The 20177-nt window shown below is 60.1% G+C and overlaps 3 protein-coding genes across 4 annotated transcripts; 2 read left to right on the top strand and 1 right to left on the bottom strand.

The window, feature by feature from the left end:
• The first annotated feature begins 6590 nt into the window (after positions 1–6590).
• Positions 6591–8178, top strand: CLDN4 (claudin 4). The gene has a single exon (XM_065694463.1). It carries the CDS (start codon positions 6604–6606, stop codon positions 7231–7233), a length of 630 nt encoding a protein of 209 aa, XP_065550535.1. The 5' UTR covers positions 6591–6603; the 3' UTR covers positions 7234–8178.
• A 2149-nt stretch (positions 8179–10327) lies between these two features.
• Positions 10328–11162, top strand: LOC136021990 (claudin-4-like). The gene has a single exon (XM_065694762.1). The coding sequence runs from the start codon at positions 10328–10330 to the stop codon at positions 10970–10972; it is 645 nt and encodes a 214-aa protein (XP_065550834.1). The 3' UTR covers positions 10973–11162.
• A 284-nt stretch (positions 11163–11446) lies between these two features.
• Positions 11447–13930, bottom strand: METTL27 (methyltransferase like 27). Of its 2 annotated transcripts, none has more exons than XM_065694760.1 (6): positions 13800–13930; positions 13496–13624; positions 13291–13426; positions 13126–13218; positions 12487–12749; positions 11447–12278 (listed from the first exon to the last, which is right to left on the bottom strand). In XM_065694760.1, exons 1-5 carry the CDS (start codon positions 13905–13907, stop codon positions 12511–12513), a joined length of 705 nt encoding a protein of 234 aa, XP_065550832.1. In that variant the 5' UTR covers positions 13908–13930; the 3' UTR covers positions 11447–12278; positions 12487–12510. The 2 variants fall into 2 exon arrangements, with proteins under 2 accessions (XP_065550832.1, XP_065550833.1); XM_065694761.1 differs by having other exon boundaries at positions 11447–12099.
• Positions 13931–20177: the final 6247 nt, after the last annotated feature.

The following is a 20177-nucleotide window of genomic DNA, read 5'->3' as shown; positions in this document are numbered from 1 at the left end:
CCACACCCTCCCCTTTGTTTGCAGAGATGGCGCCAGGTTATACTGGAGAAAGGCGGGAGGGGGGGGCAGAGACGCCACCAGCCACGGCTATCCCTGTGGTTTCAGGGCAATGGCACTGCTATTTCTGACCCTCTGAAACCCCTTCCTTTGGGATTTGGAAATCTTTTGCTTTGCCATTCCCCCTTCCCCAAGGAGGTACTGATGGGTCATGGTTTGGCTTATTTCTGGGGCTCTCTTATCAGCGCTCACGTTTAACAGCATGGCTGTGCAAAGTGCAACCTCTTTGCCTGTCAGCACAGGAGCACCCATGAGTGCTTCTTGCCAAGGCAGGGTGGGAGCTGGAGGGGGTCCCTCCTGCCCAGCCCCCTTCCAGCTCCCACCCTGCCTTGGCAGAAAGTGCTGGTGGGAATCCCCAGGCAGGTGATAAATGTCTTTACTCATCCTGCTCACATCTCACGGGCTTGAAGGAAGCTGATAAAGCACGCAACTGCCCCAGCAGCGTCACCCTGAGCAGGAAGGGAATCAAAACCCACAGGGCAGGTGCAGGCAAGGCTGCTGTAGTCACGCTCCAACCATGTCTCTGGGGTGCATGCATCTCCCCCATCAACTGCCCCCCCCCCCCCCCCAGTCTTGTGTGTCAGTGGCAGTGATGGTATTCCCAACACCCCCTGCCCCCAAGGAATGTGGTTGCTGGACATGGGCTTGCTCCTGCCTGCACTAAAATCTCCCCTACAACTTGTTAACTACTCAAGAGCATGGTGGGATGCAGACAGCCCTCTCTGCTCAGGCACCGATGGGAGAGCCCCACGTCTGCTTGGCTGCACCCCACAGCACTGCACAGCCAGGGGGCTTGGCTTTGGATGCCCCACAAAGCCTTAAAATCCCATATCTGGCTGGGTCAGCTGTTGTCACCCCATGTCACCCAAGCACCCTTTTTTCATCCCCTTTCAGCAACCTGTATCTGACTTACACCAGTATCTGACTTACACCGTCCTGTGAGTCCATATCCAGTCAGGTTAGCCTCTGCCAGCCCATGGCATCCCAAAACCATCCTTTGTCTGGCCAGGTGGGCTTCTGCCACCTGTTTGTACCTTAATCACCTCCCACGGGCATCCGAAGCCGGACCCCCCAGCCAGCCAGGGCTGGTGGCTGTGGGGGTACCCATATGTGCTGCTGAAGGAGAGCCCATGCAAGCAGCTCCCAAGGGCCTTGTGTCCTTGTTACTCGGGGGGTGCTAGGGGTCCTGGCCCTCGGGGGGCACCTTGGGGTGCCCATGATGCCGGTGCTGCCAGCAGGTGATGGTGGGTATATCAGCTCCATCACTCGCAAAACTGAGTGGGGTCTGAAGTGGCCGAGGGCAGCCAGGTCTGCAGGCACGAGTGGTGCAGCAGCCCCGGGGTGCGAGTTGTGCGCAGGCGCACTCCCCCGCCCTCTTAGGCACACACACACACATATGCACTCACACACACACATATGCACACACACACACACATATGCACACACGCACGCACGCACGCACACCCTCTGCCGGCAGGGACACCTCAACACACAGGCAGACACGCACACACGCACGCATACACGTGCACACGCACAAGCACACGCACACGCACGCGCGCACACGCACACTCACGCACGCGCACACACGCACGCGCGCACACGCACACACACGCACGCACGCACACACCCTCTGCCGGCAAGGACACCTTAACGCACAGGCAAACAGGTGAACAGCACACGGCGGCGGTACGAGTGCACACACGCACACCCCACCGCACGCATGCGATACACCAGCACATGCACCGAAACCACTGCATGGACACGCATGGCTGCAGGGGCTGGGGGTCAATGGGGATACCCCAGGCAGGAGTGTGTGGTAGAGGGGGATACTGCAGGTAGGGCTGTGGGGCAAAGGGATACCCCAGGCAGGCCTGTGGGGCAGGCGGCAATACCAGTGGGTACTGCTGTGGAGCAGGGGAAGAGGGGAATACCACAGGCAGGTGCATGGGGCAGTGGGGATACCCCTGGGGTAGGGGCTACTTGCGCAGGGGTGGGATGAGAAAGGGCGGGCAAAGCACCACAGCCCCCGACCCTGCAATCAGGGCCCCACACGCCGAGTCCTGGCTCTGTCATCCCAAATTGCCCAAAGTACAGACTGCACTGGCCTGGGGCCGCGGCTGTCACCTGACTCACAGCTGAGGAAGGGACAAATCAACCTCTTTCGGGGTGCCGGCACCGCCACGCTTCATCTCGCATTCTTGTGGCGAGGAAGCCCGCCTGCTGGTGTTTACTGACAGCAATGGAGCGAGGCCAGCATCCCTGCGGGGGTCCTGGAGCATCCCCATCCCTCCTGCTGCAGTATCCCCCACCACAGTGAAGCCCCTCTGCTTTTCTCCCACAGCTGGGAGGGGATGGGGAATTTCACCGACAGCAGGTCCCCCAGCATGGGGACAAGGTGGGGTGGCTGCATGAGAGCAGGTTTGACCCTCATGATGTAGTGACCTCGGATGAAGCTCAGACCCAAGGGTCACGGGAGCATCACTGATTTGGTGGACCTGTACTTTGGGAAGGACACAGGCACTGATGGGGAGAGAAACCTCAGTGCAGGCACCCCCCATCCCCACCGTGTACCCAGCACCCCAGTGTGAGCAGGAGGTGACAGCAGAAACTGCCCCGGGCACTGTGGGGCTGCGTCCTGCTCACGTGCACCCAGAATCGGCACAGGGTTTGGGGTGTTCCCGCTCCCCTGTGGTCTGGGCAGTGACGGCGTGTTGCCCCCGGGGAGCAGGGCAGGGGCGGTAAGTGCTGCCTTGGCTGCTTATATTTCAGGCGTGGGGCTGCTGGCTCTGCCCCGGCCAGGGCACACAAGCAGCCCATTGTTGAAGCCCCTTTGGCGGCAGCTAGGAGCAGGTAAGGCGACTTCCACCATCAATGGTGGCTCTGTCTGCTGGCGGGGTGCAGATGGAGCTGAGGGTGGTGGGGGCTGTGGTCTGGTGGGATGTGGCAGGGGGGTGGCCGCGCGCCCATGATATGCTGGGTCACCTGGAACCTCAATGTGCCGGGGGCCTCTCCACCCCTATGGCTTCGGATCGTTGCCACAGCATCCCGCTTCCTCTGAGCATCATCTGCAGGAAAACCCCCCATGCCACCGTTCGCATCCCCTGTCCTGAGCCATGGCCATTGTCTCCCCCATCCCTTTGATAACCACCATGGCAACACTTGGGTGTATTTTTGCCATTCGGAGCCCCTTGTTGCTCAGCAAATTGGTCTGGGCTCTGATTTGCAAAGTGACTTCAGGTTGAAGGTCCTGTCTCTTGCAGCAGCGTCCTCCCAGGGACCCCACAGCTCCTGCTGCACAGCTCCTCTCCTGCCCCGCCGATAAGACTTTGCTTTCCCATAGTGGGAAACAACCTGACTCCACAGATTTGAGCTCATTGGGGGGGGAGGGGGTGTGTGTGTCTGCTAGGCAAGGACTAATTTTTGGGAACATTGAGTCTCTGGGCTGCAGGTAACTAATCCCCAGCTGCTGGCAGAGAGGGAGGGCTGGCGGCCGTGCCTGACTCGGCTGATGTGAAGCCGGAGATCCTGGCGGATCACTGCTGCTGGCGAGTGTCACCCGCCTTTTCGGGACCTCAAGGTAGCTGAGGCAGAGAATCCGTGTGTGGGTGCTGGGGAGTGAGTGGCTCTCGGGAAGGCATGGGTCTGAGCCAGAGCTGTGTATGGGTGAGGTGGCAATGTCCCCTATGTCCTGGGTGGGGATGTCCCCAAGCCTATTGGCAGAGGATTTGTGCCCCAGAACCCTCTCCCTGTGGGGCATCCTCTCCCTGAGCAAGGTCAGGGTGGTGCAGCCTCTGCCGTGCACCCAGTGATGCTGGGTTTAATGCCACCTCCCTGCCTCGGGATGGCCTCCGTTGCCCAGCCATGAGGCTGCAGCACGTCCCCATCCCAGTGAAGCAGAGACCATCAGTGGAAGGCATTTCTTGGCCCCAAAGGGCTAGTGGCCAATGTGCCATGACAGGAGCTCTGTTGTCACTAAACCCATTAGTGTGCAGTGGAGCAGGGATGGGAGCTCGGAACCCCTTCATTCTACAAATCCTGCTGGATTTGGGGCAGGGTGGGCATCCAGATGGGTGCTGGGGCAGGCACTGTGTAGCAAAGGCTTGGTATGGGATGAGCACTCCGTTCTGGGGTGTAGGACATCCCTTCTGAGCAGCGGGCTGTAGTCCATCAGGACGCGTGCCTGTGCCGTGTCTCCTTGCAAGTGCCTCTGGACAAAGCTGGGGTGAATGTCCTGCACGATGCACCAGGCACCAGCAGCTGGGATGGGGCTGTGGGGCTGGTGCCCGTGTGGTGATGGCCCCAATGGCTCTGTGGTGCCCAGTCCCACCAGTGCTGCATCCTCTGGTTCGGTGGGTGCTGGGGGCAAGGTGCTGGCGCTGGGCATGGGATGCTGCCCCAAGGGTTGGCTGTTTCCTCTGTCCCCCTCCACGCCTGTGTCAACCTGTCCTGCTGGTGACGCGGGGCTGGCTGTGCTGGCTGGTGAGTGCATCACCAGGGGACGTGGGGAAAGGAATGGGGACTGTTTCTGGGTGGCAGACACCAGTTTGAATATATGTCACGTTCTGGCTTTAATTACAGTAATGGGATGTTGAAGGGCCCTGCTGGCGCCTGCCCTGGCTCTGAGGGGGAGCAGGAGCAGCTCAGACCTTTGATGCCCTGCACGCGGGGAAGTCCCTGTCCCCACCTTGCTATTTGTCCCCAGCCCAGAGGCATGTCCCCATGTGCCTGTGGGGACATTGCCCATGCATGCTGCACACACACCCACCACGAGGGCGCGTGCCTCTTCAGCCCCAAATAATGTGGTGGTTATGGCAGTGCTGGGAGGTGAAAGCCGTGCTCAGCCTCAGGCCCTGACAGGAGTGCTCTGGAGCCTGCAGATTAAAAGGAGCCCTTGACCACGAGGCTCCGGCCTCGGGGTGGGAATGCTGGAATGCGAGCAATGCAGGTGCTCCAGAAGGACGGATGGAGCATCCCATTGTGGCCTGGTGGCTGCTCCAGCACAAGTCAGGCAGGACCCTGCCTCATCCCCATGAGTCAGGGTCTGCAGTGAGACCCGAGTGTCCCCAAGTGCCTGCGCTCTGCCGTGCCTGCTCCCACTGTGCTGGGCACTGGCATCCTCACAGCACTGCAGTGCATGGACCACCTGGCTTGTCCCGCTGGGGCACATTGCCCAGGGACATCCTGGTGCGAGCAGCAGCAGCTGCAAATAGCACAGCAAGTGGATCCTATCAGTAACGCCAGTGCTCAGGAAAACCGAGATAATCTCATGCCCTCTTATCTTTTCCAGAGGCTTGAGGTTAAGCAGGGCTGGTGAAACAGTGCAATGTCTGCCTTTGCAGTGTGTCTAGCCTCATTCTGGTTTTTTGCAGATGCCGGAGGGGCTTCAGAGAGAGCAGGGCAGGGATGTGTAGTGGCATGGTTTAAAGGAGGAGAGGTTGGGCAATGCCAAAACATTGGCATCAGTATTGGCATCAGAATTGGCATCAGCACAGCCTGGCCAGCGGGTATGGCTGGTTGTACCCAAATGTACCAACACAACAGGGTGCCCCATCCCTGGCAGTGTTCAAGGCCAGGTTGGATGGTGCTTGAAGCAAGCTGCTCTAGTGGAAGGTCCCTGCCCATGGCAGGGGGTTGGAGCTGGATGATATTTAAGGTCCCTTCCAAACCAGACCATTCCACCTTAAAGCCGCCTCTGTCCCTTGCAGCCCTGACCCTTAGGCCTGGCTGGTAGCCCAGGCAGCGCAGGCAGAGGGGTGCTGCAGCCCTGCCCCCGTGGGTGTGTGAATGCCGGCTCGGCAGCGCTGCGCAGTGGGATGTGTTTTGGGGTCTGGCCCCGCATGGCCCCGGGCAGCGCTGTCTCTTCTCTGCTGGAAGCCGGCAGCTGCTCCAACCGGTTTGTGGGTCTGGGCGGTGACACCTCCTGCCCGAGGCCTGACGGAGGGCTGGGAAGCGCTGGTGCAGACGCCAAGCAACAAACAAGAGCTGCTTGTGTCCTGCCTGGGCACAGAGCCCGGCGATGGGGCTGGGACAGCGTGCTGCTCCCTGGCACGGGGCCATGGGGGGCCGGAGACGGGATTGCTGCTGGGGCAGCTGCCCCATGAGCTGGGGGGAAACTGAGGCACAAAAGCATGAAAAGGCCCTATCCAAGTGATGGGGCCGGAGGGGCTGGCAGTGATGGCAGAGACATCATGGTGCCTGGACACCAGCGTTTCTCCTTCAGCATCCCAGGCTGAGCCCTGGTGGCTTCCCTTGGCATCTCCTGCCCACCCGTGGGCAGCATTGGGACATGTTCCCCTGCCTGGGTGGCCTGATCCCAGTCCCTGGCATCCTCCTCCATGGGAGCAGCCGGGATATTAAGTGTCATTGCTGCAGGGAGAAATGCAAGGGAGGAATCCTGGAAAACTGGTTTTACCCCTCTGTCCGGTGCCGGCGGCAGGACGGCGGCAGTGGTGGTGCTCCTCCCTCGGCAAAGGCATATAATGCCTGCCGTGGTCCCACAGCCGGCACTGCGCTGTGGGAGGCGGACAGGGGTGCAGGCAGCAAGCAATGGCCTCCATGGGGCTGCAGGTGCTGGGCATTGCCCTCTCTGTCATCGGCTGGTTGGCCTCCATCCTCTGCTGTGCGCTGCCCATGTGGCGGGAGACAGCCTTCATCGGCAACAACATTGTGGTAGCCCAGATCATCTGGGAAGGGCTGTGGATGACCTGCGTGGTGCAGAGCACAGGACAGATGCAGTGCAAGGTCTATGACTCCATGCTGGCGTTGCCGCAGGACCTGCAAGCCGCCCGTGCCATGGTGGTGGTGTCTATCGTCTTGGCCATACTGGGCACCCTGCTCGCCATCACTGGTGGCAAGTGCACCAACTGCGTGGAGGACGACACCGCCAAAGCCAGGGTCATGGTCTTCTCTGGCATCATCTTCATCATATCCGGCATCCTCATCCTCATCCCCATCTCTTGGTCAGCCAACAGCATCATCCGGGACTTCTACAACCCGCTGGTCACCAACTCACAGAAGCGGGACCTGGGGTCGTCCCTCTACGTGGGCTGGGCAGCCTCCGCACTGCTGCTGCTGGGTGGGGGGATCCTCTGCTGCTCCTGCCCGCCCCGTGGAGAGAAGCCCTACTCTGCCAAGTTCACAGCCGCCCGCTCGCTTCCGACCAGCAACTATGTCTAGGAGCTGCTGCGCCTGCCTGGACCCGCCGCCGAGTTGCACCAGGGAGCTGGGAGCCTACTGGCTGGGCTGGGGGCTGGTGGGGAGCCGCGCCGCTGTGAGGACGGGCAGACAGAGCTGCCTTTGTTCCACGGGGGATTGAAGCTGGTTCTTTGATCTCAGTTGAGTCGGGGAACAAGGAGATCCTGCCCTGGTTGCCCACCCTGGTGGGGGTCCCGCTTCCCACACCCACCCAGCACGGCATCTTCTCCGAAGCACCACCCGTTCCCCTCCCTGGAGCATCTCCTGGTATCGGGGTGTGCCGTGTGGTGACTCAGCTCCCGGGGCCAGTCCTGTGGGTGGCACAGGACTCTCAATGGGTAAAACCTCCCCTGGGATGCGTCCCTCGTGGCGGGGTGGCGGTGATGGTGGGACGCGAAACCTGTCCCAGTGGTCATGGGGACATTGTGGCTCTGCAGACCCCAGCAGGGTTTTGAGGGGCAGCAGGGGCTCTCTCCTGCCAGTACCCTGCGTTGTGACTGACCTACTTTTAGGGCTTGCCGTGGCTCTACTGATGGGATTCTCGCAGCAGCTCCCTGGGGTGGGAGCATTATTATCCTGGGAGTGGGAAGGCAGTGGCTGGGCTAGGAGAACCAGTCAGGGAGTGGAGCAGGGCTGTGCACGCGCACAGAGTGGGAAGACTCCTCCACCCGACCCAGTCCTGTGGGGTGCACCCAGCCCTATGGCCCCGCTTGGCATTCCCCAAGTGGGGTGCTCGGGCCAGGGGTGGGTGGCTTATGATGCTCCCCATCTCTGCTGCCCTCCATCCCTTCCCACATTAAATGGCAGCTGCTCAGACCTCACTGTGCTTCGTTTTCTTTACCCTCTCCAAACCCGCCTTGGTGACAGTGCACCCCCATAACTCTGAGATCCCCAAATTCACTCCCTGGAGCCTCCCACAGTGCTGATCCCTGCTCCAGCCCTGCCATCACCCACTGCTCCCCTCCTTACGTCAATGGGTGCCTCTGTGGCACAATGCCGTGGCAGTGCCGGTTGTGGCTGCCACATGCTTGTCCTGGCAGGATCTTCCCGCAGAGCAGGAAGAAGGTGATGGGCGCTGGTGAGGGTGGACTGGGAAGCACTGGCCCTGGGGCCACCCAACAGCCCTGGCTGGGAGCACCCTGGGGCTGGCATGGGCAACCCTGGGTGTTTTGCCTATCTCGCTTCCGGCACAGGAAGCTGTGCTGGGGTGCAGGCTTGGGAACATCTTCCCTCCGCCTCGGGGGATGTTGGGATCTGGGGCGATGTTGGCTGCCTGGTTCTGGGCGTCTCATCTGGGTGTGGGGGCTGGAGGACTCACGGCTCCCCCATCCCTGGAATGGGAATGGTGCTGGTGGCTGGGTGGAAATGTCAGTGTGATGCTCCTGTGAGCATCTGTGCCAGGACCTAGAGGGACAGTGCTTGAACTGCTGCAGGTAGGCATGCGCCCCATTTTGGGTGTCTCTTGTGGTCCAGGTCCTGCTGGCTGGGGAAGGATGCTTGGGATGGCTTCCTGTCATCCTGGCCCCCTGGCCTGCCTGGAGGCTTGTCTCCCTTTCTTGGGGAGAGTGAGTTTAGTTTTGGTCCAAAGAGGCTTTCGTGGACCAGCAGAGGCAAAGTCCCAATACTGGATATCCATCAGGATGCCCAGAGAGAAAAGGCACTGGGGAAGAAGCGGTGCTGCAATAAGGAAGGAGACGTGGGAGAAACTGAAGCTGGAATCAGAGAAAGGAGGGTGAAACCTGCCATGCATGCCACAGGGTGTGCCAGGCTCAGCCGATACCCCACTGCTGCTTGGGGCTCATAAAAACTCCACTGGCTGCAGCCGCCAGGTGCGGGCGCAAGCACCCATGGGCGCAGGGCGCACTTTGCCCCATGGCAGCACTGGGCTCTGCTCCATGTGGGACTGAACAGGGATCTGGACTGAGCCAGGGCCCACAGTGCCTGTGTGTGACTGTGCTGGAGCTATTGTTGTGTCCAATGTATCCCCCCTTCCTGTGCCAGCCACCTCTCTTACAGGGGTGATGCCTACATGACCCTGGGCTCCACAGCCTGTTGCTGGGGCTCTTGGTGCTGCTCCCAGTATAAAGGATTCAGGTATCGCTGAAAGTGCTGAGCACCACAGCCAGGCTCAGAGGCAGGCCTGACCTCTGACCCATTTCCAGCGCCCCACAGAGGAAATCCCAGGTCCAAAGGGTGCTGCAGCGTGGCTGCCAAGGGCAAAGCAAAACCTGCCCCTGAACAGGGAGCAGATGGTATTGCAGTGAGGGCAGGGGCTGCCTGTGGCCCCCAGCGGGATGCTCATAGAGTCATACAACCACAGACTGTTTTGGGGTGGAAGGGACCTTAAAGCTCATCCAGTTCCAACTCCCTGCCACAGACAGGAGCACCTTCAGCTTGCTCCAAGCCCCATCCAACCTGGCCTTGAGCACTGCCAGGGATGGGGCAGCCACAGCTTCTCTAGGCACTCTGTGCCAGTGCCTCAGTACCCTCACAGGGAAGAACTTCTTCATAATGTCTATTTTTCTGTAATGTACCATGTCCTTGTCATGGCCAAGAAGGCTGAAGCACCAGTGATGGAGCAGGGCAGGGACTGGGCATAGCAGGATGTGGGGTGAGAGCATGCCAGGATGGACACAATGAGCCCATCGTTCCACTCCCCGGAAGCCATCCCCTCCCTGCCACTGGCCATGCACTTGTCCTCGTGGGGATGGGGCAATGGCAAAGGACTGCCCTGAGCTGTGGGGATATTGTATGGGCTCCATGACACATGAGGGCTCCTGCATCTCGGCCTCCTCAGGACCTGAGTGCTTACTGCCACAGGTGTCCCCATATTGACCTGCAGTGACATCCCACGGTGTCCTCATGCCATCCTGCAGCAATTCCCCATGCCATGGTGTCCCCAGGCAGGTCGACATGACCTGCCATCAATCCCCCATGCCACACACGTCCCCACGCTGATCTTCAGCCTTTCCCATGCAGATGGTACAGGATGCATCCAGCAGAACACGTCCTCTCTTTGGGAAGCCCCTGACTGTGGCCATGCCAGTGACGGCTGTGACTGTCCCCACAGGTGCTGATGGCAACAGTGACGATGCAGTTGGTTGGGCTGATGCTGGCTGTGCTGGGTTGGCTCGGCTCCATCCTTGCTTGTGCACTGCCCATGTGGAAGGTGACGGCCTTCATCGGCTCCAACATTGTGGTGGCCCAGGTCTTCTGGGAAGGGCTGTGGATGAACTGTGTGTACGAAAGCACGGGGCAGTTGCAGTGCAAGGGCTATGATTCCCTCCTGGAGCTCACCTCTGACCTGCAAGCGGCTCGTGCCTTGGTGGTCACCTCCATCTTCGTGGCCTTCTTTGCCTTCCTTACCTCCATCTCCGGAGCGGACTGCACCCGCTGCGTGGATGACAAGAGCACCAAGACCAAGATCTCTGTGGTGGCAGGTGCCACCTTTGTCCTGGCCAGCATCCTGCTCCTCATCCCCGTCTCATGGTCTGCCAACAGCATCGTCAGCAACTTCTATAACCCCATGGTGCCTGAGGCCCTCAAGAGAGAGTTGGGAGCTGCCCTCTATATTGGCTGGGCTTCCAGTGCCCTGCAGCTCTTTGGTGGGGGCATCTTGTGCTGTGCAGGACCCCCGTCCCAGCAGGACCCCTATCAGAAGAAGTACAGAGCTGTGAAAACCTGCACCCCGATGGGCTATGCCATGAAAGACTATGTGTGAGCTCCTGCACCTGGGTACCTGCCCAAGGGACAGCACCACCATCCCCATCCTGCATACACACCCCAGCCCCTGCCCATGCGCTGCCTCCTGCCGCCCATCCCCATGCTGCTGCACCCCCCGCATGGTCCTTCCCATGGATGCCCTTCCCTGGCTTGCAGGGGCTGTGCTTCCCACAGGCAATAAACATCTTGGTGCCACTGAGGCTGCCTGGGCTGGTTCTGAAGCGGTGCAATACGAGGAGGACATGACAACAGTCAGGCAGAGTGCTCCCTGCATGCTCCCAGCAGGGAAACTGAGGCAGGGAGAGGGTGCTGAGAGCCAAAAGGGGTATGGAGGGAGACCAGGCTCCCAGAGCTCCATCCTTTGGGCCCCCAGAGACTGGGAGGGGACCTCAGGGAAAGGCCACCCCCTGCCTCCCCGGCTCCTGGCTCCCCTCCCCACAGGGTCCAGAGCCTCATTGCTCCAGGAACAATGTGCAGTGGCAGACAAGGGGTTTATTAAACAGCCAAGTGCAAGGATGGGGACAGCCACAACACCCAGCTGCCCAGGGGACAGTGCTGGGGACAAAGAGGGGGGAGAGGGAAGGAGGGCAGCTACCCCAAGACCCAGTCAGGGAGGGGGGGCAATGTGGAAGAATGACAAGAGCCATGGGCAGCATGCTTTTGGGAGGTTGGGATGCTCTGAGTGGGAGATGGGGATAGATACAGGCACAAGAGCTTATGAGGGGAAGGAAGTAACCTGTTCCCCAGGGCCATGGGAACTGGACGAGCAGGAACAGGTCTGGGTGAACAGACAAGGGAAAAAAGAAATATCCCAGCAAGAGATTTGGGTAAAATTCTTCCCAAGGGAGCAGTGGAGGAGGAAGAGTGGAGGCAGCATGGTAAGGGGCTTGGGAAACAGGCTGGGCAGGAGATGCTGGGTGGCTCCTCAAGTCCCTTCTGGCCTTATTTCCCACCCAGACCATTAACTACAAAGCTGTAAGAAAATGAGAAACTTAAACAGCTGCTGTAGGATGAAAGGCTGATGTGGCTCTTTGAAAGGTTCTCTGGCTGGGTGTCATCTTGGCACAGCAGCTTCTGGTCTGGCTGTGGAGTTCTCCTGCACCTCAGGGTGTGCTGGGTTAACTCCTGGGGGTACAAGGATGGGAAACCACAGGACTCTCCTCCAGCAGTCCCCAGGTAAAGACCACGGGGGTCTGGAGTGGGGAAGATGAAGAAGGATCCAGATTTTGACCATGAGGGCTGAGAGGTGGACATGTGGGAGAAGACATCCTGAACTGGAGATGGTTCTGGACAGCCAGGTGGGTCTGTGAGACATCATGGTGTTGGGGACAGCACCTGAATGTCAGAGCCCTGGAGACCCTCCCCATGCTGAAAAGCAGGCAAGGTCCTCAGGGCCCAGACCTCCGGGGGAAGGAGCCAGGGAAGGGAATGCGGGGACTCCCCAAAACCACTGTCACCCCCCAGCAGTTGCCCTGCTCCAGGACTGGGTTTCACAAGGGGCCAAGTGCTCACCCTCAGCCCAGAGGCTGTTGGCTCTCAGCCCTCCTCGAGGGGCGGCACGGGGCATTTCCGATAGACATAGACCACACCAGAGATGTAGCCAGTGCCCTGGGTGCTCTCCACCTCGGAGGTGGCCTTCTCCCAGCGCTCCACCTCCTGCACCAGCACCTTCTGCCAGGCTCCCTGCCCTTCCAGCTCCTCCAGCACCGCCTCCAGCTCTGCCTTGTACCGCAGGTTCGAGGGGTTGCTCCTGGTTGTCAGGCACAGAAAGCCTCCTGCAGAGAGAGGGGATGGGTGACTGATGCTGATGCCAGGTGTTCCCCGCTGGGGATGGCTCCCCTTGGAAAGGGGGAGCACGGGGAGACAGGAAGACCCTGCCAGGCCTGCAGGCAGGGGACATGCAGGACGCCAAGGCCTGAGCCCAGGCTGCCGTGCCCAGGAGTGCCACCTCTGCCTCGTGCCGTGTCCCCCTGCCATCAGGCAGGGCCAGGGTGCCACTGCAAGTTCCTGCCTGTACCCGGCCGCAGGGACAAGGCCACGTCCTGGCTGCGCACGGGGGCCAGCGCCCAGCCGGGGACCAGGATCCACAGGGACTCGTGTCCCTGTCGTGGGGTCCCGGCGGGGAGAGGACAACGGGGGACACCCCCTCACCCGGCTTGGTGACACGCAACAGCTCCGGCACGGCTGCGCTCGGCACCTGCCCCTCGCCCAGGGCCCCCACCACGGTCACGGCGTCGTAGTTCTCTGGGGGGACAAGCGTGGATCACCGCGGGGACCCTCCGGGGCAGCCCGTCCCCACCGGTGCCGTCCCGTTACCTGCAGGCGTGGGCAGGGGCTCCCTGCCCAGGACACACTGCCGCAGCTCCTGGTAGAGCCCCGTGCTCCGCGCCCGCTCCAGCATCCCCGCGCTGCCGTCCACGCCGTGCAGGCAGCGGAAGCCGCGGCGGTGGAGCTGCGGTGACAGACGGCTCCGTTATTTCCCGTCGCGTGCCGCCCTCCCCATCCCCATTCCGGCCGGTACCTCCCGCGCTACAAGCCCGGTGCCACAGGCCACGTCGAGCAGTCGCGCCTCGGCGGGCGGCGCGGGGAAGGCGAAGGCGAGCGAGGCGGCGGCCAAGTGCGGTGCCCGGTACTCCAGAGCCGCCACATCCTGCGGGACACGGCGGTCAGAGGCGCCGGGGAACGGAGCGGAGCGGAGCGGAGGGGAGCGGAGGGGAGGGGAGCGGAGCGGAGCGGAGGAGAGCGGAGCGGAGCGGAGCGGAGGGGAGCGGAGCGGAGGGGAGCGGAGCGGAGCGGAGCATCCTCCCTGCCCTCCGGCCCGGTACCTGCTCGTAGCAGGTGGCCCAGCTGTCGTACAGCCGCAAGTGCTCGAGCAGCCCCGCGCCGCCGTGCACCGCCACCACCCGCTCCCGCACCGCCGCCGGCAGCCGCATCCCGCGCGCGTGACACGCCCCGCGCGCCCCATTGGCCTCTCGACCCCCCCCGGACCCCGCCCTCAGCACACCATTGGCTCCGCTACCCCGCCCGCCGCGCCCTATTGGCTCCGCACCCTCTTCCGTGCCGGATACGCCCCCCTCGCTCTATTGGCTCCGTGTACCCGCCCCGGCCACCCCCCAGCGTCCCTTTGGCAGCCGGACCTGCGCTGCCCGCGCGCCGTCCCGCTGCGGTAGGGGGAGCGGCGACCCGGGAGCGAGCAAGTGCGCCGGGGGTCCACAAAGTGTCCCAAGTGGGGATAGCACCAGTGCCCCGGCGCTGACAACACCGAGTGCCCCACAGTGGCAGCACCAGTGCCCCGGCGCTGACAACACCGAGTGCCCCACAGTGGCAGCACCAGTGCCCCGGCGCTGACAACACCGAGTGCCCCACAGTGGCAGCACCAGTGCCCCGGCGCTGACAACACCGAGTGCCCCACAGTGGCAGCACCAGTGCCCCGGCGCTGACAACACCAAGTGTCCTGGGGGAGGCAGCACCAAGTGTCCCAAGGTGGATTGAGTGCACCAGGGGATGAGCTGGTGCCCTGGGGGGTATCAGCAAGTGCACTGGGGGACGATCGAGTGTTTGTGATTATGGCACCGAGTGCACCATGGCCACCAGCTGCTCCCTGAAGTGTCATCTGGCCCTGTCCCACCCCACTGCTGCTCAAGTCCTGCTGCTCTGTCATGGGTGGGAGTCACTGCTGTCCTGGGCAGGGTCACTGCTCCCTGGTGCTGTGCTGTCACCTCTGTGCTGCCATCCGTGTCTTCTCCAGATGCTTGGACTCTCACCCGGTGCTGAGTGAGTGGTGACTGAGCTCCTCTGCCACCACCTCGACCATCCTGTCCTGCCATGTGTGAAGGTGACATCATGACACTGAGCAGCTTTCCAGCCCCTGAGGAGGAGGGCACCCACCACTGGTCCTTCATGTCCTGCTGCATCTATCCAGCTCCAGCTGCCCAACTGCTCCCATGGGTGCTTGTACTGTGCTGCCCTCTGCCCAGGGAGAAGATGTAAGGTCAGAGACAGAGGACAGGAGTGTGGATCTCGGGCTGAGAAGGCGGAGGAACATCTTGGTTAGGTCAAATTTGAGTTCTGCTCATGGGAAGCAGGACAAGAAAAGTCAGTGAGTGCCAACATGATGCATGGGGAGGTGCTAAGATGTCTTCTCTGGGTCATCCTGTAGAATGCCTGGTCCAGGTGCCCAGCATTCACAACATTCTGTATCCAGATGATTAAGAGGAGATATTTGTTAGCTCTGGGGCAGACAGGATGCCAGCTGGAGGTGCCTCCATGGGAGGCCGCACACTCGCCGCTGGGTGAGTCTCCCACATTGGGAGTGATTCTCATCTTCTGCTAAATCAACTATGTTCATAGTGGAGGTCGAGGGACAAGCTCTGGCGTGGGGGACTCCCCTCAGCTGCTGTAACCCATCACTTGGCTTTCGACTTCTTCCAGGAGCGAAGCAGCCAAACCTGGCTCTGATCAATGACAAGACGAAAATGGGGGCGACCTGAAGGAGCCGGCGGCTGCCGAGGCCGTGCCGGTGGCTCTCAACACCTCTACGGGCAGCTCGTTGCTGCTCCTCTGCTGATCCTGGCCGTTGCCGCCTCACGGCCGCCAGTACTGCGGGGATCGGCCCACGGCCCCGTGTCGGCGGGCACTGCCCCAGGCCCGGCAGTGCCGGCCGGGGCCTCGAGAGGGAGCTCCCCGCCCGAGGCTCCGCGTACCGCTGCCGGGACCCCGGCTCGGCCCCGCATCACCCCCGGCGCCATCCGAGCATCGCTCGGGGGGGGCGGCAGGGGAGATGCGAGGGGCTGCGGCGGGGGTCGGACCCACGGAAGCAGGGACCCTCCCCCGCATGCCGAGGACACGCGGGGGACTCCCGGACGGTGCCTGTGAGGGGCTGACCCCCCCCGCGACAGCTCCTGCCACCTTCATGGGCACTTTGTCCCCTCTGCAGCCACAGGCACTCAGGATCCGGTCCCCCGAGCTTGGGAGCATCCCCTTCTCTGGCGTCGCGGTGACCCCCAGGCGGCTGGGTTGGGCCTCTGGTAATGGCTTTCAGACTCCCAGGATGGTTTCTACCACTAACTGAAGTCCGACCTTCATTCACAAAATAAACTAGAGACGGGACACACGGCCAGCATCCCCCTGCCTGGGCTCCACTGCCCGTTAGGCTGCCCTTGGGTCTTGCCTTCCACGAGCCTCAATCTGCACATACCCAGTCCCAGATAAGCTGGTGCTTTTCCAAACATCACCTTCCCGGGGCTGGCTCAGCTGTGTAGTGCACAGCTGTGCAAACAGCTTCACCCCATGTCACAGCAGCTTTGGGCTGGCTTGGAACCAGCACTAGCCAGCCTGAGTTTGGAGTGTCCCCTGAGGATTCAGGGCAGGGTGGTGGGGACCTCCCGCAAGGGTGGCAGCAGGTTGCGGCAGTTTGGAGCTTCGCTGTGGCCAGTGCCAGTGCTGAGGCTGGACTTTATCCTGGCATGTGGCCCTGCTCCTGCTTGGGCATGTGCCATCCTGCTGCCATGGTGCAGTTTCTTGGGGTGCTTTGTCCCGTACCTGGGGGCAGCGGGTCTGGCTGTGCCAGCTATGTGGGGTGCATTGCCATGTCTTGCTGGGACCCTGGAGCTGGGGCTGGGCCAGTGCCACCACTCGGATGGGGTGTCCCCATTACCACTCAGCAGAGGTAGAAGGGCAGCTTAGGCAGGTCTTTTGTCCTCGAACCTGCCACTCAGCTGGGACAGGTGATGGGAAACACTAGGTCTGAGCTGAGTTTGCATCCTCTGTGGGGCCAGGCATCTCCAGATTGGGCTCTACCAGCTCTAGCAATGTTGTCTGCCTTCTCCCCTGCCTGCAGACCCACATCCCAGCCATCGTGGACCCCTGGGGAAGATGTGGGGTGGCAGTCGGTGCACCTGGCATGTGTGGCTGGGCTTGCATTACTCAGGGCTTGTGCAGGGCACCCCTAGCCTTCAGGGTGTGACTTGCCGCTGGGCAAACCGATGCTTGTTTTGGATGTTAGGAACAATTTCTTCCCCAGAGGGTGCTCAGGCATTGGAACAGGCTGCCCAAGGCAGTGCTGGAATCACTGTCACTGGAAATGTTCACATACCTTGTAGACAAGGCCCTCAGTGCCATGGGTTAGTGGTGGCCTTGGCAGTGCTGTGGAGTGGTTGGACTTGGTGAGCTTAACGATCTTTTCCAACCTGGTTGACTGTGATTCTATGATTCTATGGAGGGAAGTCCTTAAGGCTGTTCATTCAGGAGCCGCAGGATACTGGGTCCCATGATCTTGTGTGCCCCAGAGACTTGCTGGGTTGTCCACGCTGCCACGCATGAGCCCAGTGACATCACTTGCGATGGACAGGAGGTTCCAAGCAAGACCACCAAGGGAGGCACGTGCATGAGGCTTTTGTTTTTGTGGGCACTCTGACATGTCCAGGTGGTTTGAGATGATATCCACCTCACACACGCCCCTGCATCCTGGGCCATCTGCATCAGTGATGGCTCTGCTTGTGCAGTGGGGGATGAGATGTGGCTGGAGGCTGCAATGAGCATCCTTGTTAGCTCCTTGTGTGTGTCCAGCTCCTGCTGGCATCGGCTGCTGGGAGCTCACAGGAGCCATAGAGGCACCAGCCCTAACACAGTTCCTCCCCCGCCAGGGCTGCCTTGGTACCCACATCCATCCCTGGAGTTTATGGAGCAATCAGACCCCTTCAGCTTGTACTTCACCTGCCCTCCCAGGTGCCTCCCCCCTGCCTCCTCACCCCAGCACACAGCCTGGTGCATCACCCTGCACTGGCGGTGCTCTGCCCCACACAGCCCCTTGGGACAAAGGGCCTGGCAGGTCCTGGGTACCACGATGACCAAAAAAAATCCCCCTAGAGTAGCACAATGCTGCCTTCATCAGCACTTGAGAGTTCAGCTTCTGCATGTAGCCTTCAGACGTGATGACTGGGTGGGAACAAAATATTCGCACCCATGGGTGCTCAGAGCCTGGCGCTTGGGTGTTTTCCAGTCCCTTGGTCCGGTGATGGGGTGGACATTTTCCCTGGGGTCAGGCAGGGGGACAGATGCCTGATGGGGTCAGTTTGGATTCTGGCAGCTCCTGGCTCAGGGGACCACAGGATCTCACCGCTGACTTCCCTGCTTTGCCCCTGTATCTCAGGAAGTGACTGCCACCTCCTGGGAAGCACCAGGCACAGGCTGGATGAGATCCAGGGGCTGGAAGTGGGAGTCAATAAAGTTCGGCTCAGTAATAAGGTGCAAACTTTCGCTGAAGCAGGAGTTAATGAGAGGATTAGTGGCCATAAATAAAGGATTTCTTGTGACTTGTAAGAGATGACTCAGTGCTTTTGGTGGGGCTGGCTGTAGCCCAAGCACACAGCATGGTGAGCCCTGCGTAGTCTGTTGAGGCCCGTCTTGATGATCCTGAAGCACTTCTGGGCATTTGGTGAGGTCAAACCACCTCAGCTCTGCCTGCACCAGTACTTAGGTGGCATTTGAGTATCTGAATCTTAAAAAGAACTCCGTAATTCCCTCCAGCAGCATTCAGCTCTACAGATAGGAAGGAGGATGAACTGCTGCACCCAATTGCCTCTATTTGTTTTATCCCCTGGCTCTTGCGTTATCTCCTGGAGCCAAGGCAAGGGGGTCTGTGAATTCCAGTTCTGCTGCAAGCCCAGAAGCTCGTCTTTGGTAGGAGGGACAAGGATCCCTTGGTCGCTTCACCCCCTGCCCATCCGGCCCGATGAGGATTGTGGGGTTCCTTTGGGGAGTGGAGCCAAATAGGTCAAACCATTTTTTTTTTCATACTTGGCTGAACTGGAGCTGAACTTTACCAATTCCAATGGGAACGATGTCACAACACATGGACCATGTATCACAGTCAGGGAAAGCACGCACAGAAAATAAAGAAGTGTCTTTGAGCCTGGATTGTCCAGCAGAGAGCAATGGGCTGAGAAGTTTTGGATGATGGTGACCATGGACTGAGAGCTTGTCTGTCCTAGAGCTTGGCGACACGTTCTCTTATGGTTGAAACCATGTCAACCAAACACTCCTGGCTGTGGAGTTTTGCCCTCCTTTTGCTGAAGGATCTCAGGTTTGGAGGGGTTTGCTGCAGGATTGCATCTTTGGATTTCCTGGCTTAGGCTTCTTGTCTGAATGCTCTCCAGTCCATGCTGATCCAAATGACCTGGTTAGGCAGTCTAGAGGTGGGTCTATCCTAACTTACAGTTGCAGCTGGAAAAGGATGTGCAGTTGATGTCTTGGAAAAGGAAGGAAGGAGAGCAGCAAAATGAAGTCTATGGACTGAGAACTGCTATGTAATAACTCCTGAGTCAGCACAGCTGCCTGGTCCTTTAGAAACAGCTTTAAGGGAGAGGCTAGGAATCTTGCAAAGTGGAAATCTCTGCAATTATCTGAACAACAAGGAGGAGCGGCCCAGGCAGTGGAAACAGCATTGAATCATTAGAGACAGGGTAACATGAGTGCATGGACAGATGCAGCATGACCTGCTGGAGATGGCCTATACATTCCAAGGCTCTGCAGGGAAGGTGAAGGTGGTCCCTGGTGGTCCCAGTGGTCCTGGAGAGGTGTGACCATGGCTCTGGGATGGCTGGCTGATTACTCTCCTCTTCTGCTTAGGCATTGTTTGGGGAGCACAGCTGGCACCATGGCGGCAGGGCTGAGGGCTCAGCCTGGGCTGGGCTGGAGCTCTGGGCAAAGGGCCTTGGTATAAAGCCCATATTCTCAGATGGTGGGCTTTTGTCTTAAAGCACTCTGAACACTAAATTCACACCTGTGGATTACCTTTGAGAACAAGCAAAGTAGGAGCTCACGTGGGTTCAAAGGGTGGGTTCAGCTCAAGTTCATGGAAGAAAAATCCACCAGGGATTATCACACAAAAAGGCTCAGCTCTGGCTCAGGAGGTCCATGCACTGACGTAAGCTGGGAAAGCATGTGAGGATGTGTCACCCTGTGTGGGTCCTGTGCTTCTGCCTGTTCCCCTCCACTGGTGATGTATAGGAAAACACAGTGGTGTTCTTTCTCTATGAACGAACCTCCTTCTGCAGCCAGGGACAAGGCATTTGGAAACCCCCATGGCTGATCCTTGCCTGCAGGAAGGCATTTGATGCTGTTTCACATTGAATCACCCAGGACTATTATGACCTCTGTGCAGATGTGGTTCTCAAAGAGCAAGCCTCAACACCCCATGAATG

This window comes from Lathamus discolor, chromosome 14 (assembly GCF_037157495.1).
Source record: "Lathamus discolor isolate bLatDis1 chromosome 14, bLatDis1.hap1, whole genome shotgun sequence".
Classification (NCBI taxonomy): Eukaryota; Metazoa; Chordata; class Aves; order Psittaciformes; family Psittacidae; genus Lathamus; species Lathamus discolor.
The sequence above is the reverse complement of the archived record's forward strand: the minus strand, read 5'-3'. Positions and strand labels throughout refer to the sequence as shown.

What these genes read in the sequence shown, in the direction of transcription:
- CLDN4 (XM_065694463.1), top strand. Translation starts at nt 6,604, where the DNA reads ATGGCCTCCATGGGGCTGCAGGTGCTGGGCATTGCCCTCTCTGTCATC.
- LOC136021990 (XM_065694762.1), top strand. Translation starts at nt 10,328, where the DNA reads ATGGCAACAGTGACGATGCAGTTGGTTGGGCTGATGCTGGCTGTGCTG.
- METTL27 (XM_065694760.1), bottom strand. Translation starts at nt 13,907, where the DNA reads ATGCGGCTGCCGGCGGCGGTGCGGGAGCGGGTGGTGGCGGTGCACGGC. An exon ending in GGGCCACCTGCTACGAGCAG is followed by an intron (nt 13,625 to 13,799) that starts GTACCGGGCCGG and finishes CGTGTCCCGCAG; the next exon opens with GATGTGGCGGCTCTGGAGTA. An exon ending in GTTGCGTGTCACCAAGCCGG is followed by an intron (nt 12,750 to 13,125) that starts GTGAGGGGGTGT and finishes CTCTCTCTGCAG; the next exon opens with GAGGCTTTCTGTGCCTGACA.